The following is a 16,365-nucleotide window of genomic DNA, read 5'->3' as shown; positions in this document are numbered from 1 at the left end:
CACACACACACACACACACACACACACACACACACAGAGAGAGAGAGAGAGAGAGAGAGAGAGAGAGAGAGACACGGTTGGCTTAGTCTCTGTTCCTGGAGTTGCTAAACGAGGACAGATTGTATTGTTTGCAATCAAATTCCAGCAGATATGGCAGCCAGTCTTATTGGTGGGGTTTCGGGTTTGCATATCTGATTATAGTTAATTAAAGAAATATACCATGTTTCATTGATATTTTTATCTCTCTAAGCACTGTGGCTATTTAATATTGCCTGTTTGGAAAAAAAAACAGTCTAATATTTTTACATATACCAAAAGGAGACTATTGGATTTTGGTAGTATAATGGGCAGAAGGAATAACCTTGAGAGACTGGAGGAAGAGCTTCAACCTAGACAGTGGTCAGTTAAAAAACAAACAAAAATCTGAGTTCAAACCAGAAATGTGTTTTGAGGAATCGCCTCAGAATTGATCCTTCCTAGTTCTCGGGAACATAAAGTCGGGGGTGGGGGTGGCGCTTTCAGCCTTGCAAGATTCTGTTGCTGTAACCTTAACAATAAAAGTAGTATTAGTATTCATGATTTTGGTTTCCTGATCTGGAATGCCTTGAAGAACAGATAGTCTTTCAGTATAATATTAGTTAAATGCGATATTTAAGCCATTAACTCTGTAAATTTCTCTCATAAAGGATTCTCAAATAGTAATAGACTCCTTTAAGTCTGGCTTTGAACCTCCTGGAGATTTTCCATTTGAAGATTACAGTCAACACATTTATAGGACTGTTTCTGATGGAACAATTAGTACCCCGAAACAGGAAGGAATGAAAATCGATGCAAAAACCACTGTGGGCAAAGCTAAGGGCAAACTCTGGCTCTTTGGAAAGAAACCAAAGGTAAAGAAAATTGAAATGTATCCTATGATTGCATGCACATTCAAGGTTGTAATTCAGTGATTAAATGTTACCTTTTGCAACAGAATAATCAGATTGATTTTTGTGGGCAAAACTGTTCATTTTAGAAACTGGGTTCTAGTATGTTCCAGAGTATAACTGCTATTATGAACATTTTGGTCTCTCATCCCTACATAATTCAACTATGGCATTCCAGCAGCTGAGTCCCAGCAAGTCAAAAGCATATACTGTGACTGATTAGGACTATAAATACAGAAATTCTCCTGGAATTGTAAAAATATTGTAATCCATACCAGACAGTGACTTGGACAGAGACTCTTGTAGCTGATCTGAACAGTTGTAGCAGCCTCTGTAGTTGTTGCTGAACTGTTACATCATGCAATATCTTGCTATCCATGTGGAATTATACTTGTTGAAATAGAAGTGTTCTGGTGGACTGGAGAGAAATTAATAAGCACAATCGGTTGATGGTTTTAACTTACATGACAAATGTAGTACAGATAAGAGTATAGTTCGTTTAAGCTTTGTTTGTTCTGGTGAAGCTTTGTTGAGTATGGTTTCATATTTATAAGATAAAACTTGTGAAAAAGTGAATATTGTTGAGAAGAGGGTGACCTGAAGGTTCAAATGGAAGTTAGTGTTAATTCCTTTCGAAGTATGAAAAACTAATAATATTAAGTCTAAGTTGACCTTATAACTGTAAATATTGTTGACATTGGGATGAGCAACTGAATTATGGTGGATTGTATGGGAAATTTGTGTAGAAAATGTTAATACTTCAGATCAGGCTTGTCCAACCTGTGAGCCACATTTGGCCCTGGGTAGCTAGTAACGCAGCCCAAAATACTGTAAACTTTTAATATTATTATGTGAATTTATGTACATTAACTATATTATATATTTATATGCAGCCCAAGACACTTCCTCTTCACCCAGTGCAGTCCAGACAAGCTAAAAGGTTGGACATGCCTGCTTTAGATGAAAGAATGCCATTGTAAATTCTGACTGCATGGTGTATCTCTATTAATATTTGAAGCCGCTGGTTTCATGTATTGTTAAAATGGACATCCAAATTTGGGATAAAATAAGGTTTTAATTTTCATTTTTTCATAGCAAGAAGCAAATGACACCACATGTACATATAAATAAAATATCAATGCCTATTGTATGTATTTCCTTTTATGACCGAAGTTTATTGGTGTGTTTTTGAGTTAGTCCCAAAGGATAGCTTTCATTGTGATTTTGAAATTCTTGTGAGCTCAGTGTGGTGTCTTTATCATTTTGGTAGTTAAAAACAAGAGCTTTGTGATGCCTTAAACAGTATAAATTATTTTTATTATGGTATAGGCTTTATGATGATACATTCTGATGCTGATAATTGTAATGATGAAAATATAAAATGTTATGGGCTTGGATCCAGACTCTGTGTGCTGATATGGAAGATTTTTTTCCCCATTCCCTAAAGTGAATCGTGCAATGGAGGCTACGTAAAGAAGATTATTTTCACATTTTCCCTCTCTCCACCTCCGGTTCCACCTTTCATATTATTTTTAAAGTCCTCCAATCTTCTGAAGCATATTTAGGAGAGGATGGTTACTATGGGTTTCAGAAGTAGGGGTCATTTGGTTAAAATCTCCCCTTCCAGTTGTGGGAGCATTCGGTTTGCAGAAATTCGTTCCTTTGTTACTCTGGATCCAACCCATCATTTGTTTCTGTGTTGAAAGGAAAAGACAGAATTTTCATCACTTTGAATGTTTGCCTTATCTCTTCCTTTCTTTTCATATCAGCCACAGTCCCCACCCCTTACCCCTACTAGTTTATATACGTCCAGTACTTCTAATGGTTCCCAGTATCCCATATTCTCCATTGAACAAATGCATTATTGCATGAATGAAATAAAGACAGGGAAGCCCAGAATGCCTTCTTTCAAAAGCCTCAAAAGAGGGGTAAGTTTTATGAGTTGTATTAGGTGCATGATGGCGCTGTGGTGTGCTTCTGTGTGGCTTCCACCATCGTAGCTTTTCTACTGGCAGTGGTGCGGTCGACAGTCATGTTGCTTAATTCCATGTTGTGAAAAAGCTCTGCTTAGCACCACGATGAATGTTAACGTTAGAAACAGCTGACTCTGATGGTATTACAAAGAAGATGTTGAGTGCATGTTCTCATTGTTTCCTGAGTGTGTTTAATATTGGCATTAATATTAATATAGCATTGGGCACTAGAAATTGTTGGTAAGGAAAGAGAAGTGAGATAATTGTTTAAAAAAAGGGGTCGATTTCTATCTTGTTTGCTGACTTCTTTAACAAAAGAGGTTTAGATTTTCCGAGAGATTTTTAAAAAGTCATGCTGACAGCCACCCATACTTACTTCAGATGTTTATAATAAATAATTATGAGGAAAGGCAGGTAAAATTATTTTAAAATTCTTTTGTTCCAACCTTCTTCCAAGAAGCTGTGCATGGCAAGTCTGATGATGCATTTCCCCTTGACCCATCCTCTAGGACAGGGGTAGGCAACCTTGGCTCTTTTATGACTCGTGGACTTCAACTCCCAGAATTCCTGAGCCAGCCATGGCTGGCTCAGGAATTCTGGGAGTTGAAGTCCACGAGTCATAAAAGAGCCAAGGTTGCCTAACCCTGCTCTAGGAAGTCTAGGCAAGGATATTTTACCTGTTCCAAGATCTTTGTTTTTTTTTTTAAATTACTGCTAATAAAAATGTCATCCACATATACAGTTGCTATTGGTTAATTATGAGTTTTAGTAGAGGCCAGTTCTTTACGATTGAACTCCCAATATTTTTTGCTTTGTACCTCTGACTTCACACATGAACAGTGGATCCAAGATTTCACTATGAGCTTCCCAAGACATGTATGTCGTCTAGTCAGAAAGATGTGTTTCTATCAGGTGCCTCTCCTCAGATATTTGTTATTGTAAAGTGATCAGGCACAAGTCCAATTACAGGTAGTCCTCGACTTAACCACAGTTTATTTAGTGGCCGTTCAAAGTTACAACATCACTGAAAAAAAGTTGACTTATGACTGTTTTTCACACTTAACAACCGTTGAAGCATCCCCGTGGTCACGCGATCACAATTGGGATGCTTGGTAACTGGTTCATATTTGTGACGGTCGTAATGTTCTGGGGATTACGTGATCATCTTTTGTGACCCTCTGAAAAGCAAAATCAATTGGGAAGCCAGATTCACTTAATAACTGTGTTACTAACTGTTAACAACTGCAGTGATTCACTTAACTGTGGTAACAGAGGTTGAAAAATGAGCCAAAACTTGCTTAACAACTGTCTCATTTAGCAACAGAATTTTTGGGTTCATTTGTAGTCGTAAGTTGTGGGCCTACCTCCATGTTATTGCCCTCTAGTGTTAATTTGAGTTTAGCCTTGACAACCTGTGAACTGACTCTTGATTCATGATCAGAGCATATATTTTTAAGTATGCTGTGAATTTTGTATAATGAATGTTAAAACCCATTATATGCCACCTTGAATATTAGCAGGCTTTTTAATTTTTCAGATTATTGATTGTAATGGGATATCTTAAAAGGCTAGCTTCTGGGAAACATATCTTCATTTTTTGAAATATCTGCCTGCCCTTTAATAATTCACACACGTCTGTCTCTTTTCATTTTAATATATAATACTTATTTAAATAACATTTAAATGCAGTGTTCTTCACTCTAGTGGCTAATTTACTGTTATTTCTTGAAGGACATGTTTGTTCACTCATTTATGGATTACTATTACGAGTGCAGTTCAGGAAGTGTGCTTACTAATTTATACTGGCAGATTCTGCAAATGGAGTTTTTTTTCTAAGGAAGAAGTGATCTCCAACCAATATTTATTATTCCACGACAAATGAACTAGCATAAGATCATTTGCTCTGAAATACATTCTTTCATATGTGGGAGTCTAATCCTGAGTCTTGATAACCAGAAATTTAATGAATTCCCCCTCTATACACACACACTTGCACAGTGGAATCAAAATTATAACACTATATACTTATTATAGTTGAGCACGTTGGTCTTGAGAGAAGCAGTTCAGAGTCCAAAGATATCATAAGCGGTTCTAGTTAATTATTAGATAGGTTCTCATTGTAGTGAGCTGCTTTGCTCCCTTTTTCTCTTCTGGCTATGGATTTCTTATAATTTCCTTGTCTTAGATTAGAACGCAGTCATTTTTCCATTCAGCATCTGGTTTTAATCTATAATTCTTGCTCTTTAGCCTAAAAAATTTGCAAATTTTGAACCAAAACACCCCTTGCCCATTCATTTAGAACAAATTAGATGATTAGACTTCATTAAAAACATACATTTGGATTATAATTCTGTTATTCTTCCACACTTAAGTTTTTCAGATAGATTTTATGAGGCGAGAAAAAGCAAATTTGGCAAGAGTTCTCATCTCTGGTTGGAATTAAGGACGCTAGAGATAAAATATTTCTTAGGCTTCCTTTGTATTTCTAAAGCTTAGCTAGATTCTGCACTCACATTACATCTAATTCTTATATAGCAGTTTTGTAATCTGCATCCAGCATTCTGAGAGAAAATGCTCTTAGCATAATAATTAATGCAGCAAGAGAAACTTATCTTTAAGAAGTTTGTAAATCATTAAAAAAAACACAGTTTACATTATCTCCATTTTCTTAACTATTAATCATGGTGGCTCTGTTGAGAAGATCTATTGAATAACTCCGTATTTGAAAAAAATGATAGCTGCCCAAAGTAATAAAATTTAATTTAAGAATACTGTGAGAGTTCTCCAGATGCAACTTTAAAGTCTTGAGCATTTATATTTATTTATTAATTTTATATGCTGCTTGCCTCACCATAAAAAATGAAAGGGACAATCACTGTAAGGACATTGGCTTTCATTATGAGGGCTAGAATCTGATCTTCCGTACTGATTGGGAAATGTTAATGATTTTGTGTTGTATAAAAAAAGAAATATTTACAGTCCCATATCACAGCTCAGGAGAGGTTTGTTCATGCCAAATTGGCACACTTCATTTTATTAGCAGTGTTCCAATATCTAAGGGGCTGCCACAAAGAAGAGGGGGTCAATCTATTCTCCAAAGCACCTGAAGGCAGGACAAGAAGCAACGGATGGAAGCTAACCAAAGAGAGAAGCAACCTAGAACTAAGGAGAAATTTCCTGACAGAACAATTAATCAGTGGAACAACTTGACTCCAGAAGCGGTGAATGCTCCAACACTGGAAGTTTTTAAGAAGAGATTGGACAACCATTTGTCTGAAATGATATAGGGTTTCCTGCCTGAGTAGGGGGTTGGACTAGAAGACTTCCAAGGTCCCTTCCAACCCCATTATTCTGTATTCTATTTTTAATTTATAATCAACATTCTGACTTGAAATAGCATTTTCTATATTGGACAAAATGGCTAAACATTTAAAAACCCAACAATTCCTGCATCATATAGAATGGAATGGAATGGACCTTGAAGGTCTTCTAGTCCAGCCCTCTTTATCTTCACCCTTTGGTTATCATTTTTAAAAATAGAAAATAATCAAGAAATAACTATTACGAGGATAATTCAAATACTCTTTTCCCCCCTGAATAAAATGGCATGGACTTTAACTACTCATAGCTTTAGCCATCTATTGACAGCTGAACATATCAAAAACAGGGGAAAACATGTGAATAACTTTGCTTTCACTGTTTTCCTATATAGATAAACCTAGCTAAAAAGGACTAAAGAACTACATGAGACTCAGAATTTGGGAGCTTCGTTTAAATATTGGCATTTTTTTCAAAGTTAAATAAGCGTATACTGTAGATTTTGACTCTAAACCTAAGGTCATTGCCATTGTCAAATGCTTCTGCATGTGCTTTTTTTTGGTAGAAATAGTAAAATATCAAAGGTATTGTGTACTTCTAAACTGTTACTTCTAAACTGTTAGACTATTGCTTCTGTTTTAAACCACGGCTGCCTGCGACCTCCATGTATACTATTGCGGTACTTTAGGTTATGTTTAAAATGAGCATAACAATAGAATATTTCATAATAAGGAATGTAGTACTATTTATGCTTGATAGCAAACCCTAGTGAATTCAGTGAGAGTTGCTTCTGAATAATATATGCCAGATTAGCTGGTATTGGGTGGATATTTTACATTCAAAAATCTTCCTAAATACTGGTTGGAAGTATGCAAATAATTTCCTGTTTCTTTCTGTTTTCAACTAAACTTGGTCAGTGGTCGATGAAGACGGTAAGGCGTGTATACTGTCTACACCTGTCTGCTGTAATTCGTAAAAATAGCATGTAATAGCTTATCCATTTCGTAGTTGCTTTTGAGTCAGTTAGTCAGATGTGTGCATACTTTCGTTTGTCACTTTGTCTCATAGTTCGTTTGTGCTTGCTGCAAACAATTTCCTGCTATTTTATAGATTGCATTACTGGTCTGATAAAGATATAATTCATCTTACAAAGTAGGATGTGTTTACGCATTGTCTTTATGAAATGAAAATAATTTCACCTAGAGCTTACTTGAGCTCTGTTACACAAATTACACCCATTTGAATTGGGTCTGTGGGGCAAAAAATCAGTGTGGCGTGATATAGAATTGTTCTGTTTGGATTACTGAATATTTACAATTATTTGGGGAGGGTGAAGTCCTATTTCTGCATCCAATTCCAGAATAAACAGGGTCTTTCTACATCTTCCCAAGGTGCTCTGAAGTTTTTGAAGATAATAGATGAAGCATACAAGGAGCATTTAGGGAAGAAAAGAGGAAAATTAGCTTTGTATAAGAGGTCTTACATTATTACATAGGAGTTTATCCATTATTTAGAAGTCATGTAAAGCTGGTTCATTTTGATGAAATAATCCATCATCCTTTTCTTTAACATACATTTAGAAAATCTTTGCAAACGTGACTTAATCAGAAAAAATATCCTTAACATATTTTCCAGTGCAGTTTTATATATTAGACCTGTTGTAAGCAGGTTTGGTTTTTTAAAAAAAAGACGTATCAACATCCATTTTTAGTTAACGTTCTATTTACATCATTTGCATATTTTTAAAAAATGAATTTAAAATAACATTGAAATATATCAAGCTAATTCTATTATCGATGTAGAATGCTATTATGGAAGCAATGGAAAATGAAACTTGACGCTTGAGTATAATTTACTGTGATAACAGAAGAAATATTAAGAGGTTATTTTAATAATAAAACTGTTCAAACCTAATAATGTGTACAGTCATAAGATTGGAAAATGTTTTAGTTTATTTTGTGAATCAATAAGAAAATTTATATATTTCTATTGTTTAATGTAATAAAAAGTTGCTGGAAAAAATAATAAGACTTTGGAAAAAAGAAAGGGAAGATGTAAATATAATTTCAGCTATCTTTGCAATTGATAAAGAAAGCATAAAACTTAATTTTCATAAATAAGTAGAATCCATAGCCTCCTTCTGCTTTTCTCAAAATAAGGAGACCAATATTTTGCTGCAAACTCTTTTGGAAATGTGCATCACCACAATATGCACACAAAATAGACAGGGCACACATCCCTGCAGATACTCCTGACAGTTATATTAATTTTTTGACATAAAATTACATAGAATTCAATAGAAATTCAATAAATATGGTGGGAAAAACTAGAAACAAATGTTGCTTATTGTACTGAAGGCAGTTATCTGAGATCAGTTTTGAAGGCAGCATTCTTGTAAGAATGCCTGGATTTTTCAGTCCCCCATCCCATTCAATTTCTTTGGAACTTGGCTCTCTCTAGCCTTTATGGGATATTTTTTGTGCATGGTGGTGATTCCAGTGTTATATTTAAGAATAGAAAAAGTTCCCAAGAAAATCTTTTTCTTAAGTGGCGTAAGAACACCACTAACATCAGTTGAATCGTAATGATGGAATGTAAGATGTTACAAAATCATTATGTTTTACCATATTGTATTTAGATGTTCACTAGACAGCCTCTCCTGAAAAAAACTACTGCAGTAAAACTACTGATCTAGAAAAATTAGTATGAAATTATGTAGAAAACTGGACTTAACAAGCCTGCCTTGTTTAGCTTCTTTAAACAGATGGTAAACCATTAAAATAAAGGCTTGTAAATTCCTCTTTGGCTTGTAATTAACCAGTTAATTTATTAAATTGTTAATTACATGTGTTCAAGTAGGTGGATTTGTGAATCTTTCATTGTAACAGCTTGTTTATAGTTTGGGGTTTGCTAATTATGTTCCCAGCGTTGAATGTGATAGAAATTGCTTGTATTGTCTTCAATATATTAGGATTTGGAAATGAACTTTCTGTAGGTTATTAAAAAAAAGGTTTCTGTTTAAATTCAGTCTGCGCTCATGCCAAGTAATTTGATTTAGGGGTATGATGTAACTATTCCCAAATCAAGCTTTCCAGAAAATAGAGCGAATTATATCATGAAATTAATTTGCCATCATGTGCTACGGGAAGCAAGAAATAAAGGCTAAAAAGAAGTGGCTGTTGGTTTTTAGATTTGGGGTGCTGCTGTTCTTGATTTTCTGTCAAAGAACCAATTTTGTTCTTTGGCATGTGATCTTCCCTGTTTGGAGAAAATTTCAACGTGTTTTCAGTGAAGTTTGAGACTGACTACTTCCAAGCTCTTTAATAGCTTTTTTTCATAAGAAATCTCTTTTGGGCTAAAGAATGACCTTTATTACAGGTAAATGGGTTTGTGAAGACCGATTTTTAACTAAGAGTTACACAATCAAACTAGATAGATCCTTACTGTGTACTCCTATTGCATTCACTCTTGTGCTGACAGAGCTTTACCAATATTAGTTTTATTTACAGTAAAATAATAAAGGGAAACCTTGTTGGCAAAATACTACACGATGTGTCCTGCACTATAATCACAGCTTTAAAAACTCCCAACATAATACAAGTATTCTTGTGTTAAATTAACATTTCAAATTTGAGTAAAACATCTAACTACTTACGTTGATATTGGTACAAATTTACTGCTTAACCACAGTTAAAACTGAAATGTATCTTCATTTTGGGAAAGGAGTTTGCATTCCTGAGATTGGCTTCCAGTTTCTAGTTATCAGGGTTTATGTCTTTTTAGAGGAATCTTTTTAAAAAGTGGCAAAACATTTATATGATTTGAAGAAAAAACCCAAGTATGTATTCTATATTATAGCCTTTTTGGATGTTGCTACAGCAAATAGATTAATAAATCTATACTATTCCTGGAGATTGTTTTTCTCCTTCAAATAATTTCCAAAATTGCAAGAAAATGTATTACAATTCTCTTATTAATATATTAATCCAATTTCCTTTTCTAGAACTTAAGCTTATTATCTCTTGTTCTGTTGTTTGTAATAAGGAAGAATATTGTAATACTCTAAGCATACTGGGAAAGAATATAGTAACCCACCACATCCATTTGCAGATTGTTCAATTGTTGCTTTGGAGTAGCAAAGAACAGTAGATCATCAAGATACCAAATTCAGTATTAGATATACGTTTTTTTCTAGATCTATAGTTTGCAGCATTATTGAAGTGAGTAAATTATTTCTTTCAACTGCATTATACAGCAAAGAAATATACTGTTAGGTTTACTGCCAACAGAAATATCAGTGGGAGAGCTACCATTTCTAAGTGTTGTATTTTCTTTGGTTTCAGGGTCCTTCCCAAGAAGATTTCAGTCACTTGCCACCAGAACAAAGGCGGAAAAAACTTCAGCAGCGGATTGATGAGCTTAACAGAGAACTACAGAAAGAGACAGATCAAAAGTATTTATGTTATTCTGACTCTTGATGCTGATTTTATTTTGCTCTACCTAGAATTTGAAACTCTTTCACTCCAAGCATCCATCTGGTTTGATTTATCATAAATCCTCCTAAGCATTTGGAATTTTGGTTCTTCAGTTGTGATCTGTGTGTGATTCACATTTATAGACTTTGGATGATAACCAGTCCACCTTTATGTAGCACTAAAGCTCAGCTTTTATTCCCAGAAAGATGATGGAATTCTCTTCTTTCACTTTGTAAACAATTATCTTCCCCTGGCTGTGATAAAATGAGAGTTTATTGTTTGAGTAGAATGCAAAGAAATAATAAATTGATAACCAGCATCTAAATATGTAAGGGAACATGGCAAGAATGAAGATAAGAGTAATGATAGGAATTATAAAGTGTATAAATAGGGACAATTATAAAGTGTATAAATAGGGAAAGAAAAATGAGATAATTAGTATCTAGAAAGTAAAAACTATAGATAGTCCTCGATTTTCAATCAATTGGGACCGGAAATCCAGTGTAAGCTGTTACAGTTGTAAGTTGAGGCATCTATGTGACCAGACTCTGACATTTTTTTCGCAGTGATTGTTAAGCGAATCACACAGTCATCAAGCAAATGGTGCAGTCATTAAGCAAACCCATTCTTCCTAATGGATTTTGGGGGGGGGGGTGGAAACAAAATGTGGTCATGTTAGTCTGGGTTGCGGCAACCGGCTTTAAATGGTGGGGTGAGCACAACATTTTACAAAGGCCGGCAGTGATTTACAGGCCGTAAAAAACACCCATTCTGAGGCCATTGTAATTCCTAATCCTCATAAATCGAGCACTGCCTGTTTGAATAATCCTTGTGAAAATGGTAATTAGTGTCTGTGAAAGAATAGTTCACAACCTGTACCTGTGTTATTATTAGACAAAATTTTAATTGTTCCTAATCCAACAGTAGTCAAAATATAATTTCATTCATGTGTAAAATACTGTAGTTCCAGGAAAGAACTGTTAAGAGAGGAGATATCCTTTATGTAAAATAAAATCTTATAAAAAAATTCTATGCTTATCATCTTGGGGTGATAACTGAGACATTTTAAAATATATTTATTTGATCCAAAGCAAACTCAGAAAAAAAAATCAATCTCACTAGTTCTACCACATAGGCACATCCATATGTACAAATCACAAAAACTGAAGCCAGCTTTGGGTTTTCAGTTGATCATGTATAAATTCAGATATTTTTGTGCTTTTTGTTAGGGTTTAATACAACTTTTGAATCTGAGTATTGAGGAGGTTAGAAGGTGCCGTATGCCACACAAAAGAGTAGTTGTGATACACAAAGGGGACAGGTTCCTGCCAAGATCTGTGAAGCATTGGAAGCCCCAACCTTTTTTGTGTGAATTCACAGATTAATGAAGTGAAGAATCACAATTACAGATAAGTAGCCCATTATAGTGCCTCTGGTTTTGGTATACAGTCAGTTCTCTTTCTCCCAAAAGGATGATGAACATAGGCAGGCTGTTGAACATCATTTGATGAACTCCTGACAATTGCATTTTTCTGTAGAGATGCCCTCATCAAAATGAAAGATGTGTATGAGAAAAATCCACAAATGGGCGATCCAGGAAGTCTTCAGCCAAAATTAATGGAAACTATGAACAACATGGACCGTCTGCGAATGGAAATCCACAAGAATGAGGTTAAAATCTGTTCATTGGATAGCTTTTCAGACAAGGATTAGTATAACTTTTCAGTCTCTTAAGCAAGGCATTCTACAAGTTCCGAAGAGTCATTCAAATCAAAGTAGTCAAGTCCTCTTTGCTGCAGCATTTCAGCTGATTTGCAACAGCCTCAATGTCTTTGCCAACTCAGTCTAATATTCAGTTGAATGCAGGAATTGATGATAATTATATGGATGGTTTTGCCTGCAAGATACATAAAAATATTCAATTGAATTGAGCAGCGCAGTGTCTCAGCAATTAAGACACTGAACTTGTCATTGGAAGGCTGGCAGCCCAGGTTTGAGACTTGAGCTCCATGCGACAGGATGAGCTCTCTGTCCTTGTCCCAGCTCCTGCCATCCTAGCAGTTTGAAAGTGTACACTTCAGTGGGAAGGTAACAGCGCTCCGTGATGTCATGTTGGCCACATGACCGCAGAAATTCTTCAGACAGCACTGATTTAACGGCCTTGAAACAGAGATGAACATTGCCCCCCTATAGTCAGCAATGACTAGCAGAGTAAAATCCACAGGGACTCCTTTACCTTTATACTGAATCAAAACGCACTTAATATAATATTTGGAAGTACTTTAGTTAGAAAAATACTTCGGTAGATACAGATTTATTATTTTATTTATTTAAATCTGTCCCATTTGAAAATAATACACTTCAGGGAATATATTTGGGTCATCTTAATTCTTAAATAAAATTGAAAGTTTGGTAAACAAAGACAGTCATGAAGTATAGTTTTACTAGCTGTGGCATTTCAAATGGGGATGAATTTAACTGTCTGGATATTTATAGAGTTTGTAAGTGATGGTTTCATGATAGCTGAACACAGAATTGATTCTGGGTTTAATTTTTATTTCCTTTGACCATACATGCATGTTTGTGTATCCACAACACAGGCTAAACGCTCTTCAATTCTCTAACTCCCTTTAGTGTTTTTTAATGTTCCTCTGCATTCTTTTCCCTATCACTCCCCAGTTACATTTGTCTGTTTTCTCCTGGAGAGGAAAAAATATTTCCAAATAGTTACTTGCCTATGAGTATTCCTTTAGACCAGTGGTGGCAAACCTATGGCACGGGTGCCAGAGGTGGCACTCAGAGCCCTCTCTGTGGGCACGCGCGCCGTCGCCCCAGTCCTAGACCTTCAGCTGGGTTTTATAAAACTTTTTCACGTTAGGCCTCCGCTGCCGTGTGCAAAAAAAAAAAAAAAGGTTCAATCAGTCAATTTCAACTTCTCACAGGGAAAAAAAAAGATCTTGCAAAGTTGGAATTGATTGATTGAACTTTTTAGTCCCACCCAGTCTGCCGTTACCGCCGCAGCCACGCCCACCCAATGGGCCACACCCACCCGGCACTTGACGATGCATAAGTGGGTTTTGGGTTGCAGTTTGGGCACTCGGTCTCTAAAAGGTTCGCTATCACTGCTTTAGACCCATATGAAACCAAATGGATAACTGGAACCATAAAGGTTATATTGGAAGCTGTCATTTTGTACTGCAGTATGCCAGTGCCTTTAAAAAAAACAACTTTAAAACAATCTAAAAGTACATACATATGTACAAGAAATATAGCATGCAGGGGTTATATAAACAGAATTTTTATATTTCATCCTGGCACAGGTAACCAATTTCTCTCTCTCTTCAGGCATGGCTTTCTGAAGTTGAAGGTAAAGTAGCAACAAGAGGAGACCGAAGGCACAGCAGTGACATCAACCATCTCGTAACCCAAGGAAGAGAGAGGTCGCTATATTACACTTTTTTCTGGTCTGCCAGTAGATTTCTAAAACAAGTAATCTAGTAATTTAGGTAATCTATATACCTAAAATACAGAGCAAGGCAAATCCTCTCAAAGTGGTGTTTTGCAATAGCAAGGACATACAGTATATAAAACGTCTCTCTTCTGACATACAATAACAATCAGGAACAGCCAGACAGACTTAGAAAGTACAGCTGACAATTATTGGAAGAGAGGTGCACCAAATATGTTCCTTGGATTGCAAAACACCTCCTTGCACAGGTGTGCCTTCTCTTTAGCTGCACCTGTCTTCTGGAATAAGGTTCTCCCTCAGATTCAGATGCCCCCCCTCCCCCGCTATTTTTGAGAAAAGCCTTGGAAGATATTTTACCCAGGCTTTTGGCAAGGGAGAATTAGAATCCCGTCATTTTACTAAAACATATAAAGTGTGTGTAAATGTGTGTAAAAGAAATATAAAAAAGACATTTTTTTCCCACAAGACCTTCTTGTGTCTCATCATCTCAAAAAAGCTTTGCATTAAATCTTCACGCTACCTGAAGTTTTATTTACATAGTTTCAGTTTTATTGAACTTTCTGATTGGAGAAGGAAATAGCTGCCACTTCCAATACTTACCAGCTTCTCCAGCCCTGTTTTTTTTTCCTTTTAACATCTTTTCTGTTATGTGCTGATATGTACATTTAGACATGTTAACCTTCAGTATTGTTTTGATAATACAATTGCATTGTTAGTGGATTGATTTCCTTCATATATTATACATTTCTGTAACTGTTTAAAAAAGTGATACATTCATGTGTTTTAATGGACAGAAATAATGTTTAGAAAGAGTGGTGCGTGTGTGTGTTCGTAAAAAGTGTTCACAAAACCTATAAGAATGCAAAGGTTCCACTTGCAAAAATGCCTTCAGCATTATGCTTCAAATGATTTAGCCAACTTCATATAGTTCTCCTTTTCCCAAAGAAAAGCTGTACCATTCCTCAGTTTTATTTGCTTGGCTAACTGCTAAGGAATAAATACGCTTCTCTTCATTACATTGCAATTGAGGTGTAGCAGAATTGAAACTGTGTAAGTTAAGGGTTGTTTATTCAGGCAAAACAGGCTGAAAAAGTAAAAAAACACTCCTACATATTCTGCTTTTTTTAGGCAGTCAGTGGAAATTAAAAAAAAACTTTTTAGGTAAACAAATTGTTTCATTTTCTATTTTAAGTAAAGCGGGGATTAAAAATTACGGACTGTTTCACTTTGAAATTTTAAACAAGGATATGTATGGTTATTTTTTTCTACTGTTATAAACCATGCGTGGTGGAGGGAATCAGAAGATGTAATCAGAAGAGACAGGACTTTATTCCGATAGACTGAGCGCGTTTAAAGTACCAGTATTATTGCTCTGTTTTTTCATATGCTGGGCAGATGGAATCAAAGCACTGTTGCTTTTAAAAGCCATTGCATATTCAACAATGTTCATCCCCTGCCTGTATTTTTCAGTAATATTTTACATATAGAATCATAGAATTCTTTATTGGCCAAGGGTGAGTAGACACACAAGGAATTTGTCTCTGGCGCACAAGCTCATAGTGTCTATATAAACAGCAAGTAATGTCATAATAAACAATAGTTGACAAATTATAAGAAACCAATAGGAGAAGATAGTAGGAAAGATAAGATGGTGAGAAAAGATGAGAAATTAGAGTCTTAGACAGAGCTGTGGGAATGAAGTGTTCAGAGTGATGGAATGGGGGGGGATTACCTTTGTATCTCCTGTAGTAGTTTTGGCATTCAATGCCCTATAGCAGCATCCAGAGGGGAGAAGTTGAAATTGATTATATCCAGGATGTGAGGGGTCCTGCAGATATTTTCTCAGCCCTCTTTCTGGTTCGTGCAGGATACATGTCCATATATAGGGCGCGTTTACGTTTACTTCGCAAAGCTTCATGATTTACAATGAAATCTGAACATGCTTGAGATTCTTTTTAACTGATTAAAAAATCTATAAGGATTTGGTTTGAGAAATGCTCTCTGTTATCTATTACATTTTAGTCCTGAGGGGAGCTACACCGATGATGCAAACCAAGAAGTTCGAAGCCCACCCCAACAGCACGGCCCCCATAATGAATTTGATGACGAGTTTGAAGATGACGATCCTTTGCCAGCTATAGGACATTGTAAAGCTATCTACCCGTTTGATGGTAAGGTTAATTGGACTGAAGTCTGCGTAATAG

General features: G+C 35.7%; 1 protein-coding gene across 1 annotated transcript in view; it reads left to right on the top strand.

Annotated features, from left to right (window-relative positions):
• Positions 1-674: 674 nt before the first annotated feature.
• Positions 675-16,365, top strand: part of LOC107295733 (formin-binding protein 1-like) — a gene marked incomplete at its 5' end in the record, with an annotated part of 18,753 nt that continues 3,062 nt past the window's right edge. The window contains 5 exons of the mRNA XM_015825055.1: positions 675-890; positions 10,561-10,670; positions 12,231-12,363; positions 14,038-14,132; positions 16,184-16,332. Coding sequence (XP_015680541.1) covers positions 675-890; positions 10,561-10,670; positions 12,231-12,363; positions 14,038-14,132; positions 16,184-16,332 — 703 coding nt within the window. The remainder of the gene's footprint in view (positions 891-10,560; positions 10,671-12,230; positions 12,364-14,037; positions 14,133-16,183; positions 16,333-16,365) is intronic.

The sequence above is a fragment of the Protobothrops mucrosquamatus genome, unplaced genomic scaffold, assembly GCF_001527695.2.
Source record: "Protobothrops mucrosquamatus isolate PMUCROS unplaced genomic scaffold, P.Mucros_1.0 scaffold2467, whole genome shotgun sequence".
Taxonomy (NCBI): Eukaryota; Metazoa; Chordata; class Lepidosauria; order Squamata; family Viperidae; genus Protobothrops; species Protobothrops mucrosquamatus.
The sequence above is the reverse complement of the archived record's forward strand: the minus strand, read 5'-3'. Positions and strand labels throughout refer to the sequence as shown.